This window comes from Acomys minous (genome assembly GCF_964271855.1).
Source record: "Acomys minous genome assembly, chromosome: 8".
Lineage (NCBI taxonomy): Eukaryota > Metazoa > Chordata > Mammalia > Rodentia > Muridae > Acomys > Acomys minous.
This window is the reverse complement of record NC_140489.1, coordinates 11,345,123-11,363,834: the sequence shown is the minus strand read 5'-3', so window position 1 is coordinate 11,363,834 and position 18,712 is coordinate 11,345,123. Positions and strand designations below refer to the sequence as shown.

Below are 18,712 nucleotides of genomic sequence, written 5' to 3'. Positions count from 1 at the left end.
TGTGCACAAATTCTTAACATGTAAGGAGTCTGTGCATTTCACAGTAACATATCTATGATTGGCTAATGAGACAGTTATACATTCAACTGCCATTATTTTTAAAACAGCCTAAAGAGCAAAAAAAAATTTTTTTTTGCCTGTAATAAGGCATATGCTTATGTTTTGTTTTGTTTTGGTTTTTTAGTTCAAGCAAGCAAAGATTGTGTCTCTAGCAGCACAGGGCCACATATCAGATATTGCAGTTTTGAAGTAGCAACAAACTAATTTTATGTTTGGGGGGGTCACCACAACATGAAGAATTATATTAAAGGGACACAACATAAGTAAGGTTGAGGACCACTGGATTAAGCCAATGTTCCTTGTGGCAATAGTCTCATTTCTTCTGCTTTGTTTCATAGCTTAAGGCAGGAAGAACTGGCAAAGCTGGGCGATGCAGGACGAACAGCTGAAATCTCCCAGCTGGGATACAAGGAGTGGCTCGTGCTCCCTGCTGCCCTCCCTGCGTGTCTGCTTCTGGTTGTGTCATTCTTTGGTGTTTGCTTTTCGGAGGCAGGGTTTCTCTGTGTATCCTGGGCTCGCTTCGGAGACCAGGCTGGCCTCGAACTCACTAGAGATCGGCCTGCCTCTGCCTTCCGAGTGAGGGGATTACAGACGTGCCACCGAGTCTGTCTGGTTGTGTCACTCTAACCCAGCCTCTTGACTGTAATGCATTAGTGATCATAACCCCCATAACCTGACCTCTTTGGCTCATCTCAGCACTTCTGCTGGGGGACCAAGCTTCCAGATGACAGCCCTTTAGCTAAAACCGTGGCAGCCTCTAAGTTCTGGTCGACAAAGGAGAGGGAGCCACCTCCCCACTGGTGGCTGTTCTTGTGGGGGTGGGGAGGGGAGAGTGGGGGGGAGGGGTGGGGGAGGGGCAAACAGGAAGTGGCCCTGAAGCCATAGGCTCTTCTTGTTTCTTATCTGGTGCCTTCCTCCAAGTTCTGCTTATTCCCAAAGTGACCTTGATCCAACTGAGGCATTTCCTCCTGGCCCTTGGGGCTTTGTTTCTGCCTGTTGAGTGGTTGGTACCCAGGGAAGCTGGACTCAGCAGTGACACCCCCACATCTCCTCTGAGGTGGCTTCTGTGCCACCCACCCCCCCTTTCACCCTTAGACCAGTTACCGCTCAGGAGATGTGCTCCCAAAGTCCACGCCCACAAGTGCTTTCATCAGGAAGTCCACGCCCACAAGTGCTTTCATCAGGAAGTCCACGCCCACAAGTGCTTTCACCAAGGACTTCAATAATTTTAAAAAGTTTAGCCAGTGAGCTAGTATTAAGCTTCATTATGGCATTTTCAAATAAACCTTGTTTTAATTTAACATGTTTAAGTTAAATTTTATTTTGTGTGCATGGGTATTTTGCCTGCATGTTCCCCTGTGCACCATGAAGAGAAGGGTGTTGGATCCTGTGGAACTGGAGTGACAGATGGTTTGTTTGACCTGCCGTGCGGGTGCTAGGAACTGAACCTGGGTCCTCTGAGAGAACAGATAGTGCTCTTAACTGCTGAGCCCTCTCTTCCGCTTACCTAAAACATGTTTGTTTGTTTTCCTCCCTCTTCTCCTCCACTTTTCCCCAGTTCCCCTTGTATTCCCTTATTTTTCACTTTTGCATTGCATATATTTTATTGCCCTTCCTCACCCCACATCTCCTCTTCCTTTCTTGGCTCTCCTTTTATATTTCATAGTCTATACCTACTTGCTCCCACTCACACACCTACACACAGACATTGCAAGCTAGGATCCACATATGAGAGAGCATGTGTGCTGGTCAGTTTTATGTTACTTTGATACAAGCTGAAGTCATCTGAGAGGAGGGAATCTCAAATACAATGCCTCTATAAGGCTGTAGGCAAGCCTGTAGGACGTTTTCTTAATTAGTGACTGATGGGGGAGGGACCAGAGCATTGTGGGTGGGGCCACCCCTGGGGTGGTGGTCCTAGGTTCTATAAGAAAGCAGGCTGAGCAAGCCATGAGGAGCCGGTAAGCAGCACCTGTCCATGGTCTGCATCAGCTCCTGCCTCCAGGTTCCTGCCCTGTTTGAGTTCCTGCCCTGACTTCCCGCAGTGATGGACTGTTACCTGGAAGTGTGAGCTGAAATAAACCCTTTCTCTCCCAAGTTGCTTAAGGCATGGTGTTTCATCACAGCAATAGTAACCCTAACTAGAATGTGTAACGTCTGTCTGAGTCTGGATTATTTGTTAATATAATATATTCCATAATTATCCATTTTCTGTAAATTTTATCTTTCTTGCAGCTGCATAAAACTCCGTTGTGTGTCTGTACCACGTTTATCCTTCTGTTGATTGACATCTGACTGATTCCATCCCTTCTGTTCATTGACAGCTAGCTTGTTCCGTTTCTTCTTCTAGAGGAACTTTAATCCAACAACATGGCTACTTGGCAAGGGATCACATCCAAAGACCTAGGCCTGGGTAATCCAGGGGTAATACAGACACCTCTTAGTATACGCCTTTAATCCCTCTGGCTGGACTACAGACATGCCATTAGTACACACACACCTTTAATCCCAAACTATGATGTCTAATTGAGGGACAGACAAAGTGATGAATCAGAGAAAGATTTGACAGAAGGAGTCAGAGATAGGATACACCCAACTCTCATGAAAACAGACAGGAAAGAGAATCTACTTAAGAACAGTGCAGAGACAGAACAAGAGTTGGTGGAGACAGTACAGGAGAGTTCTGGAATACAATACAGTTCAACGCAATTCAATGTAGGTCAATGCAACTGAGTACAGTTGAGTTTGTGCAGTTCAGTTCGTGGAGTTCAGAGGCAATTTTTCCAAGCAGAGCAAACCAGTGAGAAGCAGAGAAAAGCAGTTTGAATCAGTCAGCTTGGAGAGGAGTCTTGAGCCAGAACAGCTGAGTTGAGCCAGCCAGAGTTCAGAAAGAACTAGAAAGGGTGAGCTTATTCAGCAGTAAGTCTCGGAGGCGGAAAATGTTCTAGGCCTAGGTTAGCAGACAGAGGCTGGAAGCTGAAGCCTTCAAGGTCTGGGCTTGCAGAAGATTAGATTATATGGAGGCTAGAAGCTTCCAGGCATGTATTCATAAAGCTTGTGTACAGTTCTCATCACCTCCCCTCATATGAGTAAATAAAAACATTTACACCTTCTGTTGATGGACACATGGCTGGCTCCACCCCTTTTTGATGGACACATGGCTGGCTCCACTCCTTCTGTTGATAGACACGTGGCTGGCTCCACCCCTTCTGTTGATGGGCATATAGCTGACTCCACCCCTTCTGTTATAAATAGTGCACCCATAAGCACGAATGTGCAGGTATCTCTGTAGCAGGAAATAGGACTCTACTCTTTCTAAATAAGTTCCTTAACTCTGAGGGAGAGCAGAAAAGAGAGCTTATATATTAGCCAGGGCCACTCTCCCCTAGACTAGCCAGCTGTCAGCCCCTAACCTGTATTTGGTTTCCTTGAAGCACAACTTTTGTTACAAATCAGGATTACAATCTTATTCACTAAAATTTGAACATTTTTGTATATACATGCTTCCTTCGCAATGAAGTTGGCCTTGCTTTCCTTGCTTTTCTAGTCAATGCATATTATTTACACACCATGCCTGTGGGAAATGGCTGTAACATGGATCTGTGGTGCTGTGAGAGGAAGCACCCCAGGTGGCCGGGTGTTTGGAGGTGCTGGGGAGCTGGCTCACTAGATCAAACACTGGCAGTGCGTGAGTGGGGACAGGAATTCAGATCCTCAAAAGCCACATAAAAGCAGGGTGGGTGTGGCAGTGCTCTTGTAGACCTGTGTGAGGGAGGGGGATATGGGGGCTCTCCTAAGCAAACTGGCCAGCCATACTGGATGAAACAGTGCTCTCTGAGTTAAGTGAGAGACTGTCCCTCCATATGTGAGATGGAAAATAATCAAGGAAATCCATGACAGTGTCATCAGACCTCCACATGAACACGCACACATGTATGGCCACACACATGCAAGCACACATCTATAGATGCATACACACCTCAAACACACATATACGTACAAATATATACATATACTATACATACCTATAAATAAATACTATTTTTATTTGGCTTATTTTCACAGCAAACCCAAGGAGCCTACATTCAGTCCAGGTAAGTTCTGTTTTCATTCTGGATTGAGGGGCGGAGGTGGAGGTGGGCTATAATTTAGACCTTGACTGAATGGTAAATAGAAAATGGTGACCTCAAGTCAGGCCATAGGGACTCAGAAAAGAGCTCTGGTGTTTGTGAGTGTCACCGAGCGGCCACTGGCAGCTCAGATAACAGCAGGATCACCAGTAAACAGGTCGAGGTAGACCCCTAGCTGCTCCTTGTCAGACCCACGCGGAGGTCAGTGAGGGTTAGAGGCGGAACTTCCCAATAAGAATGCCCTTAGCCTCTGCCCTGGTCCACCCACCTCCTCTGCACTCCTCCCCAAGGGAAAGTAGCCCCTCCCTAAAGCTGTTCCACCCTGTTCAAAATACCTTTCTGCCTCTAATTTCCTGAATTACAAACCAATACTTCATACATAGCTGTCTGTATACTCTTTAAATCAAACTTTATAAGAAAGCAGATGCTACATTCTCTCTTTTTTTTTTTTAACATATTAGCTGTGTTTTAAGATTTAGTTAAACATGCGAAAAATTCTAAGTGTGCAATTAAACAAATTCATCTGATTTTAATTTGCCCAGTTTTCCCCTTTCCATGCAAAACAAAGATTTATCCCTTGAAATGTAATGACCACAGACCTACAGGCATGCAACCTGAGCAGGTCCCCCTTGTCCCCTTGCCCTTTCTGGAGGCACAGTAGCACCCCAGCAGACAGGCCAGCCACACTTGCGGTACCAGCCATGTCTTTGTTTAGCCCTTCAGTCTCCGAAACCCCAAGGGAAGCGCCGGGTGACACATTGCAAAGGTAGGCAGAGCTTTCAGCCCACAGCTCCCTGCACACGGCTGCCGCCCCGGTCCAGAGACCGTCCATACAGGCAGAGGCCTCCACGCATGGCGTGTCTGTGATCTGTCCTACGTTCGGTGCACCTCTCAGCATTCACTTGGATGGGCTTCAACGTGCAGCTGTGATCTGATCACCCATCATTGCCTGATCATAGGAGCTCTAGAAGCATCTGAGGAGAGCTCTCAGGCAGCGCCTTGAGTGTCCCCCTGTTTGGCATGAAGCCCTGCACCGCTGGCCCTCTCCTCACTAGCACCTCTAGGTTTCGCGACTTGTGTGTTGTGCTCCTAACACGTCTGAAAACAGCATTGCTTCCTCTTGTGGTACTGCCTGTAGATGTAGGCTGTCTGGTTTATAGTGCACAACGGCACACGGCTGTTGTTTATTGTTTTTGGCTTAGTCAGTAATTTTTAATGGTAAAGTTAGGAGACCTCAGTCATAAACAGTCCTCCCTGGTGTCTAACCAGCACAACGGGCTCTCTATCCCTCTGTCTTTTGGAAATGCCCTTACATGGGCATTAGAACACACAAGCACGCACGCATGCACACACACACACACACACACACACACACACACACACACGCAGAGTTGGTTCATGTTGGTGTCACTGAGAAAGCTGGCAGAGTCAGTTTCCATCTCCCTCTGAACTCTGCCATTCCTGCTTCCCTTTTCTCTACGGCGGGGCTTGTGCCTGCTTTCCAAGTCTCCATGTGTGATTACCACGAATGAGCGGCAGCTTGGGCGAGCGGTTAGAGAGAGAAGGGAAGGGAAGAGCTGGAGCTGAGGCTCATGGAAAGTCCTGAGAGATACTTCCGGCCTCAAAGGAGAATCCTTGTGGGGTCTGTCTGTAAGAAAGCCTGTGGTGATGGGCAACCTTGGCCAGACCGATCTGGATACAGCCAGGGAGGGTGGCGCCCATGTAAGGGACATCCCATCCATGGCAGGGGCAGTGGCTGGAACCCTGTGCGTGCGTGCCTGGGGATGAGCATGCTTATGGCCCTCGCCTGAAAGTCAAGCTTCATAAAGCCGGAGTGAAGAGGGTCACGTGCACCGGGATCCGAAGCGCATGCTCGTGGTGACGAATGACGTTGCATGCGCTGTTTGAAAGTCTCCAGCCCTTGAAGTACTATGGCTGCCTCTCAGTTTATCCTCGTTAGTATTCTCCCTGAGGTGATGTTCTGTGAGTTTGGTACAGGCCTAGCTGGCTGCCCCTGCCTGGGTTAGAGGGCACTGATCCTGGATTCGCCAGTCTGCAAGAGCATCAGAACGGAGGCGCTGTCTCCTACCTCACAAGTCCAAGAGTGTTTTCTTTGTTCATATTATAGCTTTAGAACTCTAGTCAGAATACCAAAGTGGGTTGGAGTTTTTCTTTTTTTGGGGGGGGGGGCAGAAGTTGCCTCAGTCAACATATATGGCTTTCCCCGCTTTGGCCCTTTTATTTATTGGAATACTAAAAGTAATTTTAGGGCCCTGGAGAGACAGCTTAGCACTTAAGGACATTTGCTGCTCTTGCAGAGGATCCAGGTTCAGTTCCCAGCACCCACAGGGCAGCTCACAGTCCCCTGTAAATCCAGTCCCAGGGAATCTGATGCCCCCTCTTCTGGCCTCCAAACACGCCTGTCACGCTATACGGTGCATATACGCACATGCATCCAAGTAATATAGCTTCCGGTTAAAAATAAAGTTATTGTAATAGAAATAGTCAATCCAGAAAACTCTGCCTCCCCCTTCCTGTCCCTCCCCGCCTGTGCCTCTCCCTCCCTGTCTCTGTCTCTCCCCTCACTGTCTCTCCTCACACTCTCTGTCTCTCCTCACACTCTCTGTCTCTCCTCACACTCTCTGTCTCTCCTCACACTCTCTGTCTCTCCTCACACTCTCTGTCTCTCCTCACACTCTCTGTCTCTCCTCACACTCTCTGTCTCTCCTCACACTCTCTGTCTCTCCTCACACTCTCTGTCTCTCCTCACACTCTCTGTCTCTCCTCACACTCTCTGTCTCTCCTCACACTCTCTGTCTCTCCTCACACTCTCTGTCTCTCCTCACACTCTCTGTCTCTCCTCACACTCTCTGTCTCTCCTCACACTCTCTGTCTCTCCTCACACTCTCTGTCTCTCCTCACACTCTCTGTCTCTCCTCACACTCTCTGTCTCTCCTCACACTCTCTGTCTCTCCTCACACTCTCTTTCTCACTCTCTCCCCCTCCTTTTCTGTCGGGTCTTCTTCTTCTCCTCCTCCTCCTCCTTCTTTTTCATTTTCCATTTTTAGCTTCTCTTTAAGCATTTTCTTTTTAATTAAAAAAAATTTACTTTTAAGATTTATTTATTTAGCTAGGCAGTAGTGGCACATGCATTTAATCCCAGCACTAGGGAAGCAGAGGCAAGCAGATCTCTAAGTTTGAGACCAGCCTGATCTACAGAGTGAGTTCCAGGACATCCAGGGCTACACAGGGAAACTCTACTCTGTTGTTGTTGTTGTTTTTAAATATAATTTAGCATTTTCTTTTTTATTGCATCCTTGTATGCACTTCTTCTGACTTAACTTTTTTTGCATTTGCAATAACTGTACAATGTAAAAGATACATGGAAGTATATTTTATATTTGTATAACGATCAAGTTAAATATCAAAGAATATTTCTTAAAGTCTGATACTGATATATATTGGGCTCCATAACAGATTTGAGTGTGTTTCTTGATTAGTTGTAATTATTTTGGGGTAGGGTGTTGGTTTTTTGGTTTTTTGAGACAGGATTTCTCTGTGAAGCTTTGGCTGACCTGGTCTCGACTTGTAGAGCAGGCTGGCCTGGAACTCACAGAGATCTGCCAACCTCTGCCTCCCTGAGTGCTGGAATCACAAGCATGTATGATTCTTTGTGGTACATTTTTTTCCTGATGATAGCATAATGACACCAAGATGTCACAGGAAATGATTTTTGGAGTCTAGTTCAGACCTTTTACAAATTCTTATGAATGTTCAGAACTGGAGTGGTGAGGCTTAAAAATAATGACACAATCTTTTGTTTCAAGATATTTGATTTTTGTGTTAGATTTTTAATTTAATTTTTATTTGTGTGTGTGTGTGTGTGTGTGTGTGTGTGTGTGTGTGTGTGTGTGTGTGTGTACATGTGTAAAATTACCCAAGGATGCCAGAGGGGGCCAGCAGATCCCTTGGGGTGTCGTGAGCCATCTGATGTGGGTGCTAAAAATCCAACCTGGGTCCTCTGTAAGAGCAGTCTACGCTCTTAACCACTGAGCCACCTCTCCAGCCCCTGTGTGTTGGATTTTATCTCCTGGAACACTAACTGAAAAGGACATGATGGAGCGGGAGAGTGGGTGGAGGAACCAGTGAGACGCTCAGCAGGTAAAGCTGCTTACCCAACCCTGACTGTCCGTGTTTCATCCCCTGAATCTTATGCAGTGGAAGGAGAGACCCAACTCCCACAAGTTGTTTTTTGACTATCACATGTGCAATGTGGCCTCTGTACCAACCAACGCATTAGATAAGCAAATGCATTTTAAAAAAATCTTTTAAGGTACACAAGGGAAATTGCCATGTGTGCATTGACAAGCTAAGCAGAGTGTGCCAAGATATATCACTGACATCTTCATTGTTTTTGTAGAAGAAGGATATGTAAAAATGTTTCTTCGAGGCCGCCCGGTCACCATGTACATGCCCAAAGACCAAGTGGATTCTTACACGTTGGAAGCAAAAGCTGAGTTGCCAACAAAGCGGCTGAAACTCGAGTGGGTGTATCCTTTACTCACTGGCCAGATCGTCGTGGTGACGCCTTGTAAAAGCTGAATATTTTACTGTTAACTTTGTAAAAAAAAAAAAATCAAGTTTCCAGATGTGACCATGCAGGAGAAGCACTTTTGGGGCAAATTCTCATGATTGTGGTTGCTGTTCAAATGTGTACCCGCTGTCTTCCTGAAATGATGACATAGAAGTGACCGTTGTACAGAGGAGTGGTTTAGGGGCAGGAGAATACGATGCTGTGGCCTTCTGGTCAATCTGAAAGAACAGCTGATTAGGCAGAGAAGCCGCAGGCTTAGTGAAGATAATCAAAATTCAGTAAAATCTAGGACTTTGAATAATAATAATAATAATAATAATAATAATAATAATAATAATAATAACAACAACAACAACAACATGTTCACACCAGACATGATGTGTAGCCAGACCTGTCTGTAATCTCAGAACAAGAGAGGCTGAGGCAGGAAGATCCTTGTTGAGGCCAGCCTGGGCTACAGTGGTCACCTGTCTCAAGCATAGTGACAGAGTGACAGAGCACTCGCCCAGCCCATGCAGTCCCCAGTACTGCAAGGCAATGTGTTCATATTATCCCTGACCACTTGTAACTTTATTTCAAGCATGGAGGTATTCAGGTCCATTAGGCAGAAGGTGTATTTCATTTTGTCCTATCTGAGGCAAGGTCTTGTCCTACAGACCTAGGCGGCCTGGAACTCACAGAGACCTGATTAGGATTAAAAGCATGCACCACCACACCCTGCACAGGTTTTCAGTTCAGTGTTGTTTAAATTGGCAAAACTGGTAGGAATAGCTGCACGGCATTTATATGTGTGTTGAATAAATACAGCAGCATCTTACCAGCTCTCAAAGGCAAGCCGTTGTCATCTTGACATACCCCAAGCTATGGGTACCGGGGTCGAGACTGTCGCAATAACCTGTACTTGCTCCCAACGGGGGAGACCGTGTACTTCATCGCGTCGGTTGTGGTACTTTACAACGTGGAGGAGCAGCTGCAAAGGCACTACGCGGGCCACAACGACGACGTAAAGTGGTGAGTCCTCACAAACAGGTTGTCACAGCAAAGGTGAGCCTCCCTTAGCCAAGACTTCCTCACCGGAGCGCATGCAGGGGTGTGGTGGCGCTGGGCTCAGCAGCCAGACTGGGCGAAGCTCACAAAGCTGCCTTTCTGTTCTCCACGTTGTCTTTGGACTCCCTAACTCTGCTGCCCAGTTCATAGCAGCTCTCTGTCCTCACTGTACTGTGTGACCAGATTATGTGAGAAAAAGCTTCAGGAAGCTGTCTTAGCGCATCATATGTTAAAGGCTTCTTTCGAATTGGATCTTTCATTTTAGATAAACATGCTTTGTTGTGTACCTGTTGCTGAGCTTGCTATGCCTACACTTCATTTTATAGCTAAGGGGAGGCCTGGCAGTGATTGGGTGGATGGGTACATGGATGGATGGATGGATGGATGGATGGATGGATGGATGGGTGGGTGGATGGATGCATGGATGGATCTGTGGTCACCCTGGATCCCTGGCTAGTGATAAAAAATTCTATTGACAGAAGATAAGGCATCATTCCTAATTAACACACCCAAAAATGACTTGTAGGAAAGTGTGTCAACTAAGTCTCCTGTTCTGAGACCAAAATGGTATTTTCCCAACAAAAGATGCCTTTCTTTACATTTCAAAGTTCCCAAGAAGAAATTGGGGAGTCTGAGAAACAAAACAGCACTTGTTGGCTAAGGTAGTTGGTCTGTTTGGGGATTTGGGGCGAGTCTCTAAGAAGCTCGGCAGTACGCATTTCTTCTGTGTAAACTTTTGGAAGATTGTAGTTGATCAAGAAGTAAAGCTCACCTTTGTGGTGGAGGGATCTGACAAATATCCTCATTTTAGCCTAGCGGTCCATCCTGACAAGATCACCATAGCAACAGGACAAGTCGCGGGCACATCTAAGGATGGAAAGGTGAGGATTGTTCATTGCCTTCCTATTTTTGGTAAGGAATTGACAACAACCTCCTGAAAACACCTTTGCTGATAAATCTGCCTGGTCACGGTTCTTGCAGCATCTCAGGACTTCTGGGTCCTCCCCAGGAGACCTTACTGCAAAGTGAAAATTGAATGTACCATTGTGACATTAAACCCCCCTCCCCTTGGGCTCCCCTTAATTTCAGCAGGTTTTTAAATAGCATGATCACTGGTTGGGGTGTCACACACCTTTAATCCCAGCATTGAAGAGGCAGAGGCAGGCAGAGCTGTGGGAGTTTAAGACCAGCCTGGGCTACCTGGCGAGACACTGTCTCTAAAAATAACAACCAACCAATAGCAGCAACAGCACACTGAAAACCTCATTGTCTTGCCAAAGAATCAAGTAATTCTTGAAACTATTATCTCCATGCATGGTCAACATGAAAATATAGCAATCGGGTAAGCAGAGTTAAAATAGCAAAGCACCCACAGAGGCTGCTGGGAGCTCCAGGCAAACTCTGCAATCACTTTAGCAAGACTTAAATCTGGGTTTAAAAGAAGGAGGTGAGGGACCCAGTGGAGCCTAACACTAGCCTATTACACTTCCAAGCCGGCTTCCATGGGTGGTTGTCAAGTCTTATTCAAAACTCTTACAGCTCCTAAGCCTCTGTGTGTTCAGCTTTGTCCTTGTGTGATATGTTACCTGAAACTGATCAGGACAGGAAGGTTCATTTTTTATCAACACGTACCTGCCCAGAAAACATCTGCTGAGATGTTTAACCACATAAAAATTTAACCATTAAATTTTATGCTGCTTTACATGAACATTCTAGCTACTGTTATGTAAACTCACATAAACGGAACAGTTGCTCATGTTTTAAAAAAGAAAAAGCATTGGAGAGCTCTTTGAAATTAGAACTGCTTACTCTGCCCTCTAGTGGCAGGAAAGTGTATCTCCATTCCCCATTGAGATTGAATCCTTAACGATGGAATCAGGGAGAATTACTGATAATGGCAGCTATCTGAGTTCATTTTTGACCTGTGAATAAACCCAGAGAGGCCACATGATGGTGCTTGGTGCCTACCTACTCAGAGGCAAGACTGAATTAGAACAAGGTTCACCTATCACCTGCCTGTGTGCTGGGCGCAACGCCCACACCATGCCCTTTCCTGATGACGAATCTGCTGATTGCACTATGATGCTCTCTTTGGCAAAAATGTCATTTCTAAAATTTAGAGAAATGCAAATAAGCAAAAGGAATGTCAGTTCCTCTGGTATGGTTCTTGGAGAGTGGATAGTCAGTTTAAAACCTAGCCTTCTCCCGACACCTCAGATGTTCACAGGGCCCAGGGTCTCCTTAAGCCGCTGGGAATGTTTTAGCAACACTCATGGGTGGACTCTTCAAATGCAGAAAAAGACCGTTTGTTTGGCAAAACTGAAGTCACTGTCAAAATAATTTTATAGTTCCAAGGTTAGGAGGAATAATTAACTGACATTCATGAATGAGAGCCATATCCTTTTCAAACAGCAACTGCCACCACACGTACGCATCTGGGATTCTGTGACATTGAACACGCTACATGTCATCGGAATAGGCTTTTTTGACCGGGCTGTCACCTGCATCGCATTCTCAAAATCTGTAAGTATGAGACTGTACAGGGACATTTCCCATCGAACACTTCCAGCCATATGGCTTCTGGCCTTTCTCAATGCATGCTGGTCCAACAGACCCGTACTTAAGCCATCTCATTTTGGAGACTTGCATTCCCACTTGCTCATCCACAGACATGGTCACGTTGAAGACTCCTGTGTGTTTCCTCCCCCCCCCCCCCCCCCCCCGCCCCAGTGCTCTGCTCTGCATACAGTAGCCATGTGCCTGGCCAGGAAAGCCGGCCTCAAAAGCAATGAGTGTGTGGTCTTTATCTATGACATAACGAACCCTTACGTGTGTTGGTGGTAGTGGATGTGTGCTGGTGCACATGGTGGGGGTGAGCACGTAGCTGTGTGCATGCAGAGGCACCTCACTTGTTGTTCCTCACCTGGGGCTATCTGCGTAAGACAGGGTGATTGGCCAGGAAGCTCTGAGACTCCTCCTCCTGCCTCTGTTTCCCCATTGTTGCCATAACCAGTGCAAACCACCGCAACCCACCAAACCTCATGCTGTGCTACTCTTTACAGAGCCTTGTAATGAACTCCTCAGTAAAAAGCAAAACACTCGCCAGGTGGTGGCGCACACCTGTAATCCCAGCACTGGGGAGGCAGAGGCAGGTGGATCTCTTGAGTTCAAGGCCAGCCTGGTCTACAGAGCTAGTTCTAGGAAATCCAGGGCTACCCAGAGAAACCCTGTCTCAAAAAAGAAAAGAAAAGAAAAAGAAACATTAGCGGTCATTTTGAATCATGATTGTCCCCCCTTTATTTTCACGTGTCGTTTTCTTGTGACTCGCTTGTTCTTGGCAGAATGGAGGAAGCCACCTGTGCGCTGTGGACGACTCCAATGACCACGTGCTGTCTGTGTGGGATTGGCAGAAAGAAGAGAGACTGGCCGACGTGAAGGTCTCACTCAAGCCATTTGCTGAAGCTAATGTCCCACAGCCATGTCCCACAGCCATGTCCCAGCCATGTCCCAGCTGTGTCCCAGCCATGTCCCACAGCCATGTTCCAGCTGTGTCCCAACTATGTCCCCCACAACCATGTCCCAGCCATGTCCCAGCCATGTCCCAGCCATGTCCCAGCCATGTCCCAGCCATGTCCCAGCTATGTCCCAGCCATGTCCCAGCCATGTCCCAGCCATGTCCCAGCCATGTCCCAGCTATGTCCCAGCCATGTCCCACAGCCATGTCCCAGCCGTGTCCACAGCCGTGTCCCACAGCCATGTCCCACAGCCATGTCTCACAGCCATGTCCCAGCCATGTCTCACAGCCATGTTCCAGCCATGTCTCACAGCCATGTTCCAGCTGTGTCCCAACTATGTCCCACAACCATGTCCGACAACCATGTCCCAGCCATGTCTCACAGCCATCTCACAGCCATGTCCCAGCCGTGTCCCAGCCATGTCCCCCACAACCATGTCCTATAGCCATGTCCCACAGCCATGTCCCACAGCCATGTCCCAGCTGTGTCCCAGCCATGTCCCACAGCCATGTCCCACAGCCATGTCCCACAGCCATGTCCCAGCCGTGTCGTGTCTCACAGCCATGTCCCAGCCGTGTCCCACAGCCATGTCTCACAGCCATGTTCCAGCTGTGTCCCAACTATGTCCCACAACCATGTCCGACAACCATGTCCCAGCCATGTCCCAGCTGTGTCCCAGCCATGTCCCACAGCCATGTTCCAGCTGTGTCCCAACTATGTCCCCCACAACCATGTCCCAGCCATGTCCCACAGCCATGTCCCAGCCATGTCCCACAGCCATGTCCCAGCCATGTCCCAGCTATGTCCCAGCCATGTCCCACAGCCATGTCTCACAGCCATGTCCCAGCCATGTCCCAGCCATGTCCCAGCCATGTCCCACAGCCATGTCCCAGCCATGTCCCACAGCCATGTCCCAGCCATGTCCCAGCTATGTCCCAGCCATGTCCCACAGCCATGTCTCACAGCCATGTCCCAGCCATGTCTCACAGCCATGTTCCAGCTGTGTCCCAACTATGTCCCACAACCATGTCCGACAACCATGTCCCAGCCATGTCCCACAGCCATGTCCCACAGCCATGTCCCAGCTGTGTCCCACAGCCATGTCCCACAGCCATGTCCCAGCCGTGTCCCACAGCCATGTCCCACAGCCATGTCCCACAGCCATGTCCCAGCCGTGTCGTGTCTCACAGCCATGTCCCAGCGTGTCCTGTGTCCCAGTTGAGTCCCACAGCCATGTCCCACAGCAGTGTCCCATAGCCATATCCCAGCAAGCTCCGGGGCTGCCCAACATCCCCACCCCTGGGAACAAGCCTTCCCTTCAGATCTCATTATATCTGTCTCCCTTGTGAGATCCTGCCTAAAGCCTGGCAGGGTATTTCCTGTCTTCCAGGCTTCACAGATTTTTTTTTTTTTTTTTGTAATTTTAATTCATCCCGTCACATGTTTGCTCACTTTCATTCATTCAACAAACCCGGGTGTCCACTGTGTGCTGGGCTGCCACTGTGAGGAGTGCTGACGGTGGACAATGACTGAGGTCCTCGGTGCCTGCCAGGCTCTGGGGCTGCAGGAACAATGGATGTCCGCACCTGTGAGGTTCTGCCTCCAGTCAGCTTTGCCCAGAATGTTGAACTGGCATTCCTATAGCTCTCTTATGGTTTCCTTCCGTCAAGAGCACCCCTGTTGGCATCTGCCGGCCTTGGTTAGCCTGCCTTAGCTAACCCTGAGAAACCATCAGTCAGCCTTCCTTGGATAACATTGCCAGCCTTGTTACCTCATGGGGCGTTGCCCTCAGACAGCTTTAGCTACTGAGCTTTCGGTCCAGCGTCTGGGATGCTGACCTGAGTTCTCATTGGATGTGTTTGCTGGCCTGACATTCCCTGTTTTCTAATGTTGCTGGCAGGCATGTATGGTGCTCGCCCCGTGTGTCAGCTTAGAAGCAACCAGAGGCAAAGCACTAGCCAGAATTAAGAACACAGAACTGAGTTGGTACATGGAAGCAACAGTCAGAGCCAGGCATGACAGACTGGGACGTCAGGCCTGGACGTCATATGGATTTTTCTGGCAGGATCAGGCAGTCAGGACATGCAGGGTCCTGGGTCCTTCCTGGGGATCCCAGTCACTGGGAAAGGAGAAGGCGGTGAGATGTCCGCAAGCCACCACCCAAGGAGTGACCCAACTACTCAGCCAGACACAAAGCTGCCTTCTCGGTACTCCCTGACATCTGGCCTCCAGCCATAGGGCAAAAAGACAAAGGGGAAAGCAGGCAGCAGGCAGAACAGCCATACAAGATGAAGTCGGTGGGGCTTGAGAGGCCCAGTGCTCTGTTTGGATAGTTTTGTTAAGCTCTGTAAGAGGCTTGTGGCATTTACTTCTCTGCTTTGTTTTTTTCTTACAGTGTTCAAACGAAGCGGTGTTTGCTGCGGATTTCCACCCCACAGACACCAATATCATAGTCACCTGCGGGAAGTCACATCTCTACTTTTGGACCCTAGAAGGAAATTCCCTTAACAAGAAGCAAGGGCTGTTTGAGGTAAACTGTGCCTTTAGTTCTGTTTTCCGGCATGTCATGTGTGAGGGGCTGGGTTTTAAGGGAGCGTTGGGATAGTTCAGTCTTAGCATTTGTTTTAGTAACAAATATAAGGGTGTAAAAAGAAATGATGCTCCTTTGGTGTTCCCATACAGCTGAGAAGCTCTCAGTGTCTTTAGGAGCTCCCTGGTAATAAAATGGAAAGGGAAGTCATAATTTCTTGGGCGGGGGAGGGGCGGGCAACCGGCTGCCAGGAGCCTGCAGGCAGGCACCAGCTACTAGAGCCTGGCAGGCTGAATTTGCTAAGGGTCCTGGGGACTTTCTGTGCCCTGTCCCTCATCCTGAAAGCTTGACAGTGTAGTGCATCCCCTCTGTCCCCCCTTACTACCCACCACCCTGCTTGAACTGGCTGCAGCTTTAGGATTTCCCAGCCGTTTAGAGTTGCCAGAAATTTCTTTCTCTTTGAGCCGCTAATCTGGAGGTACATGTTTCCTGACAGTACATAAAACAGAAAGGCCCCAAAGGTCACTGCAGAGGCTGACGCCATCCAGCTGGGGTTGGTGGGGGTCCTAGCTTATTAACGCAAATAAAAGGATGGATGTCTTCAGAAAACAGTGTGCCCATGCGTACTCACTACATCCCACAGAAACAAGAGAAGCCAAAGTTTGTCCTGTGCGTGACATTTTCTGAAAATGGTGACACCATTACTGGAGACTCAAGTGGCAACATCTTGGTGTGGGGAAAAGGTAATGGGCAATTCTCCTAAAACCGTTTGATGTTTTTGGTAATGTTGTAACTAAAACACTGAAGGCAATGTTTATAAATGAGCTAAGTTCCCAGTTACGTAGGTGTGTTTGTGTGTGTGATTTTAATGAAACCATGAAGCCAGGATGGAAGAAAACGGGAATATTAAGGGTCGCTGGCTTTGCATATGCCATTGTAAAAGACTTTTTATGGAGAGTGTGATGGAATTAGTCACTTTGTTGGGAGAGCAATTAGCAAATTATATTGCAGAAATTACTAATGGCTACATAGCTGTGACATATGTGGGTGATTTTTCTGATCCACATAGCACCTGACAGACAAGCACCAATACTGATGAGACACGTGTCCAGGGGCGCGGCCCACTAGGGAGAAGCCAGAGTACACACACAAAGCCCATGCTCTGAACCACGCAGCCCCTAGGTCACTGTGCTTTTCTCAATCACAGAACCATCCAGTTCATGCGTGCTGGGACTCTGAAAGTGTCAAAGATCTGAAACCTTACTGGGAACATATTATATTAATGTCATTACTTACCACAACACCTTTACAACAAACTGACATGGGGCTCAGCACTGGTCTGAGGGTGGCCTTTTGATGCTTTCCTAGTTAATGGTAGTTTTCCTGTTACGTTTAGGTACAAATCGGATCAGCTATGCAGTTCAAGGGGCCCACGAGGGCGGCATTTTTGCACTTTGTATGTTGAGAGACGGCACGCTGGTGTCAGGAGGAGGGAAAGACCGGAAACTTATTTCCTGGAATGGAAACTATCAAAAGCTTCACAAAACAGAGGTAAAGCACCCTGAGGACCCTGATCCTGTTTGCTTGACATTTACTTACGGTTTGGATAAGCTCAGAGTCTCGGGAGAAAAAATAGATAAAATTATGTGGCAAGCAACAATCTTAGAAAAACCACAGAGGCAGTTTATGTTCAAGTACAATAGGATTTGAGGCTACCCAACACTTTTTGTTTAGAACACTGTTTTAATTTTGTATTTATTATTTTTTATGTGCATCAGTGTTTTGTCTAGATGTCTGTATGTGTGTGCAAGGGTATCAGATTCTCTGGGCCTGGAGTTATAGGCAGTTTTGAGCTGCCATGTGGGTGCTGAGAATTGAACCTGGGTCCTTTGGAAGAGCAGCCAGTGCTCTTACCCAGCCCCCGGGACACTGTTTTAATAGACGTGGTCTTCATTTTCTACAGGTCCTTTAGGCAGGCTTGCAGTTTGTCCCCAGGCCCTCGTTCTCTTCTCTAATTCCCAGCGTGCTGCTTGTACATAGCACCACTGCGGGCCAGGTGTGCTGGGCACCTGCTTTGTCCCCAGCGCTCCGCCGAGACCCACATGCTTTCTAACACTTTCAGTCCTTTGTGGTTCATCTCGCCACCTGAGACCTAGAGAGCAGCCTGTCTTCGCATGGGAGCCAGGGACGAGACCCAGCACCCAGCAGCCTCCCTGAGCTTTCTCACCCTAGTTCTCAGTTATGAGCAGCCAGGCCGTGAAGTTGGCGTCAGCGTGAGGGACAGCACTCCAGCCCTAGCATGTGACCGCATGGAGGATTTCTTTAGCTTCCGTGTGGCATGCTGGTTGTCTGGGGCACTGTTGGGGCATATGAAGTTGTCCTTCTCATGGTTACTTAGTAGAGAAAATGGTTCATCTGAGCTTTTCATGTCACCAGGCCCCTCCCTTCCCATGAAGACTTGTTATTGTGTCCTTATTTATATATTTTGTATGGGAGAGAGTGTATATGTGATGTGTGTGTTGTAGGTGCACATGTATGTGTGCGCACATGCATGCACATGTGTGCTCATACTTGTGGAGGCCAGAAGAGGATGTCAGGTGTCTGCTCTATGACTCTCCACCTTAGTTCCTTGAGACAATGATCCTGTCTCTATCTACGCCCAGTGTTGGCGCCACAGGTGTGTACAGAGACCTACACTTGGGTCTTAGTGTTCCTGCTGTGTGTGCTCTTACCCATGGAGCATTTCCCCAGTCACTCATGAGGACCTTAATCTCTGTAATTGTTTTTGATAGAGGTTGTTGCTACATAGTCCAGGATACCCTTAAGCTCCTTGTGT

At 47.8% G+C, this 18,712-nt stretch overlaps 1 protein-coding gene across 8 annotated transcripts in view; it reads left to right on the top strand.

The window, feature by feature from the left end:
- Nucleotides 1-18,712, top strand: part of EML1 (EMAP like 1) — a 173,396-nt gene that overhangs the window by 133,736 nt on the left and 20,948 nt on the right. For 5 of the 8 annotated variants that reach the window (XM_084793524.1, XM_084793520.1, XM_084793522.1 and 2 more), the window contains 10 exons: nucleotides 4,126-4,154; nucleotides 4,906-4,956; nucleotides 8,611-8,740; nucleotides 9,646-9,795; nucleotides 10,643-10,712; nucleotides 12,244-12,354; nucleotides 13,173-13,268; nucleotides 15,742-15,876; nucleotides 16,520-16,619; nucleotides 17,273-17,427. In XM_084793524.1, coding sequence (XP_084649650.1) covers nucleotides 4,126-4,154; nucleotides 4,906-4,956; nucleotides 8,611-8,740; nucleotides 9,646-9,795; nucleotides 10,643-10,712; nucleotides 12,244-12,354; nucleotides 13,173-13,268; nucleotides 15,742-15,876; nucleotides 16,520-16,619; nucleotides 17,273-17,427 — 1,027 coding nt within the window. The remainder of the gene's footprint in view (nucleotides 1-4,125; nucleotides 4,155-4,905; nucleotides 4,957-8,610; nucleotides 8,741-9,645; nucleotides 9,796-10,642; nucleotides 10,713-12,243; nucleotides 12,355-13,172; nucleotides 13,269-15,741; nucleotides 15,877-16,519; nucleotides 16,620-17,272; nucleotides 17,428-18,712) is intronic. The other 3 variants (XM_084793523.1, XM_084793519.1, XM_084793521.1) reach the window with 1 other exon arrangement.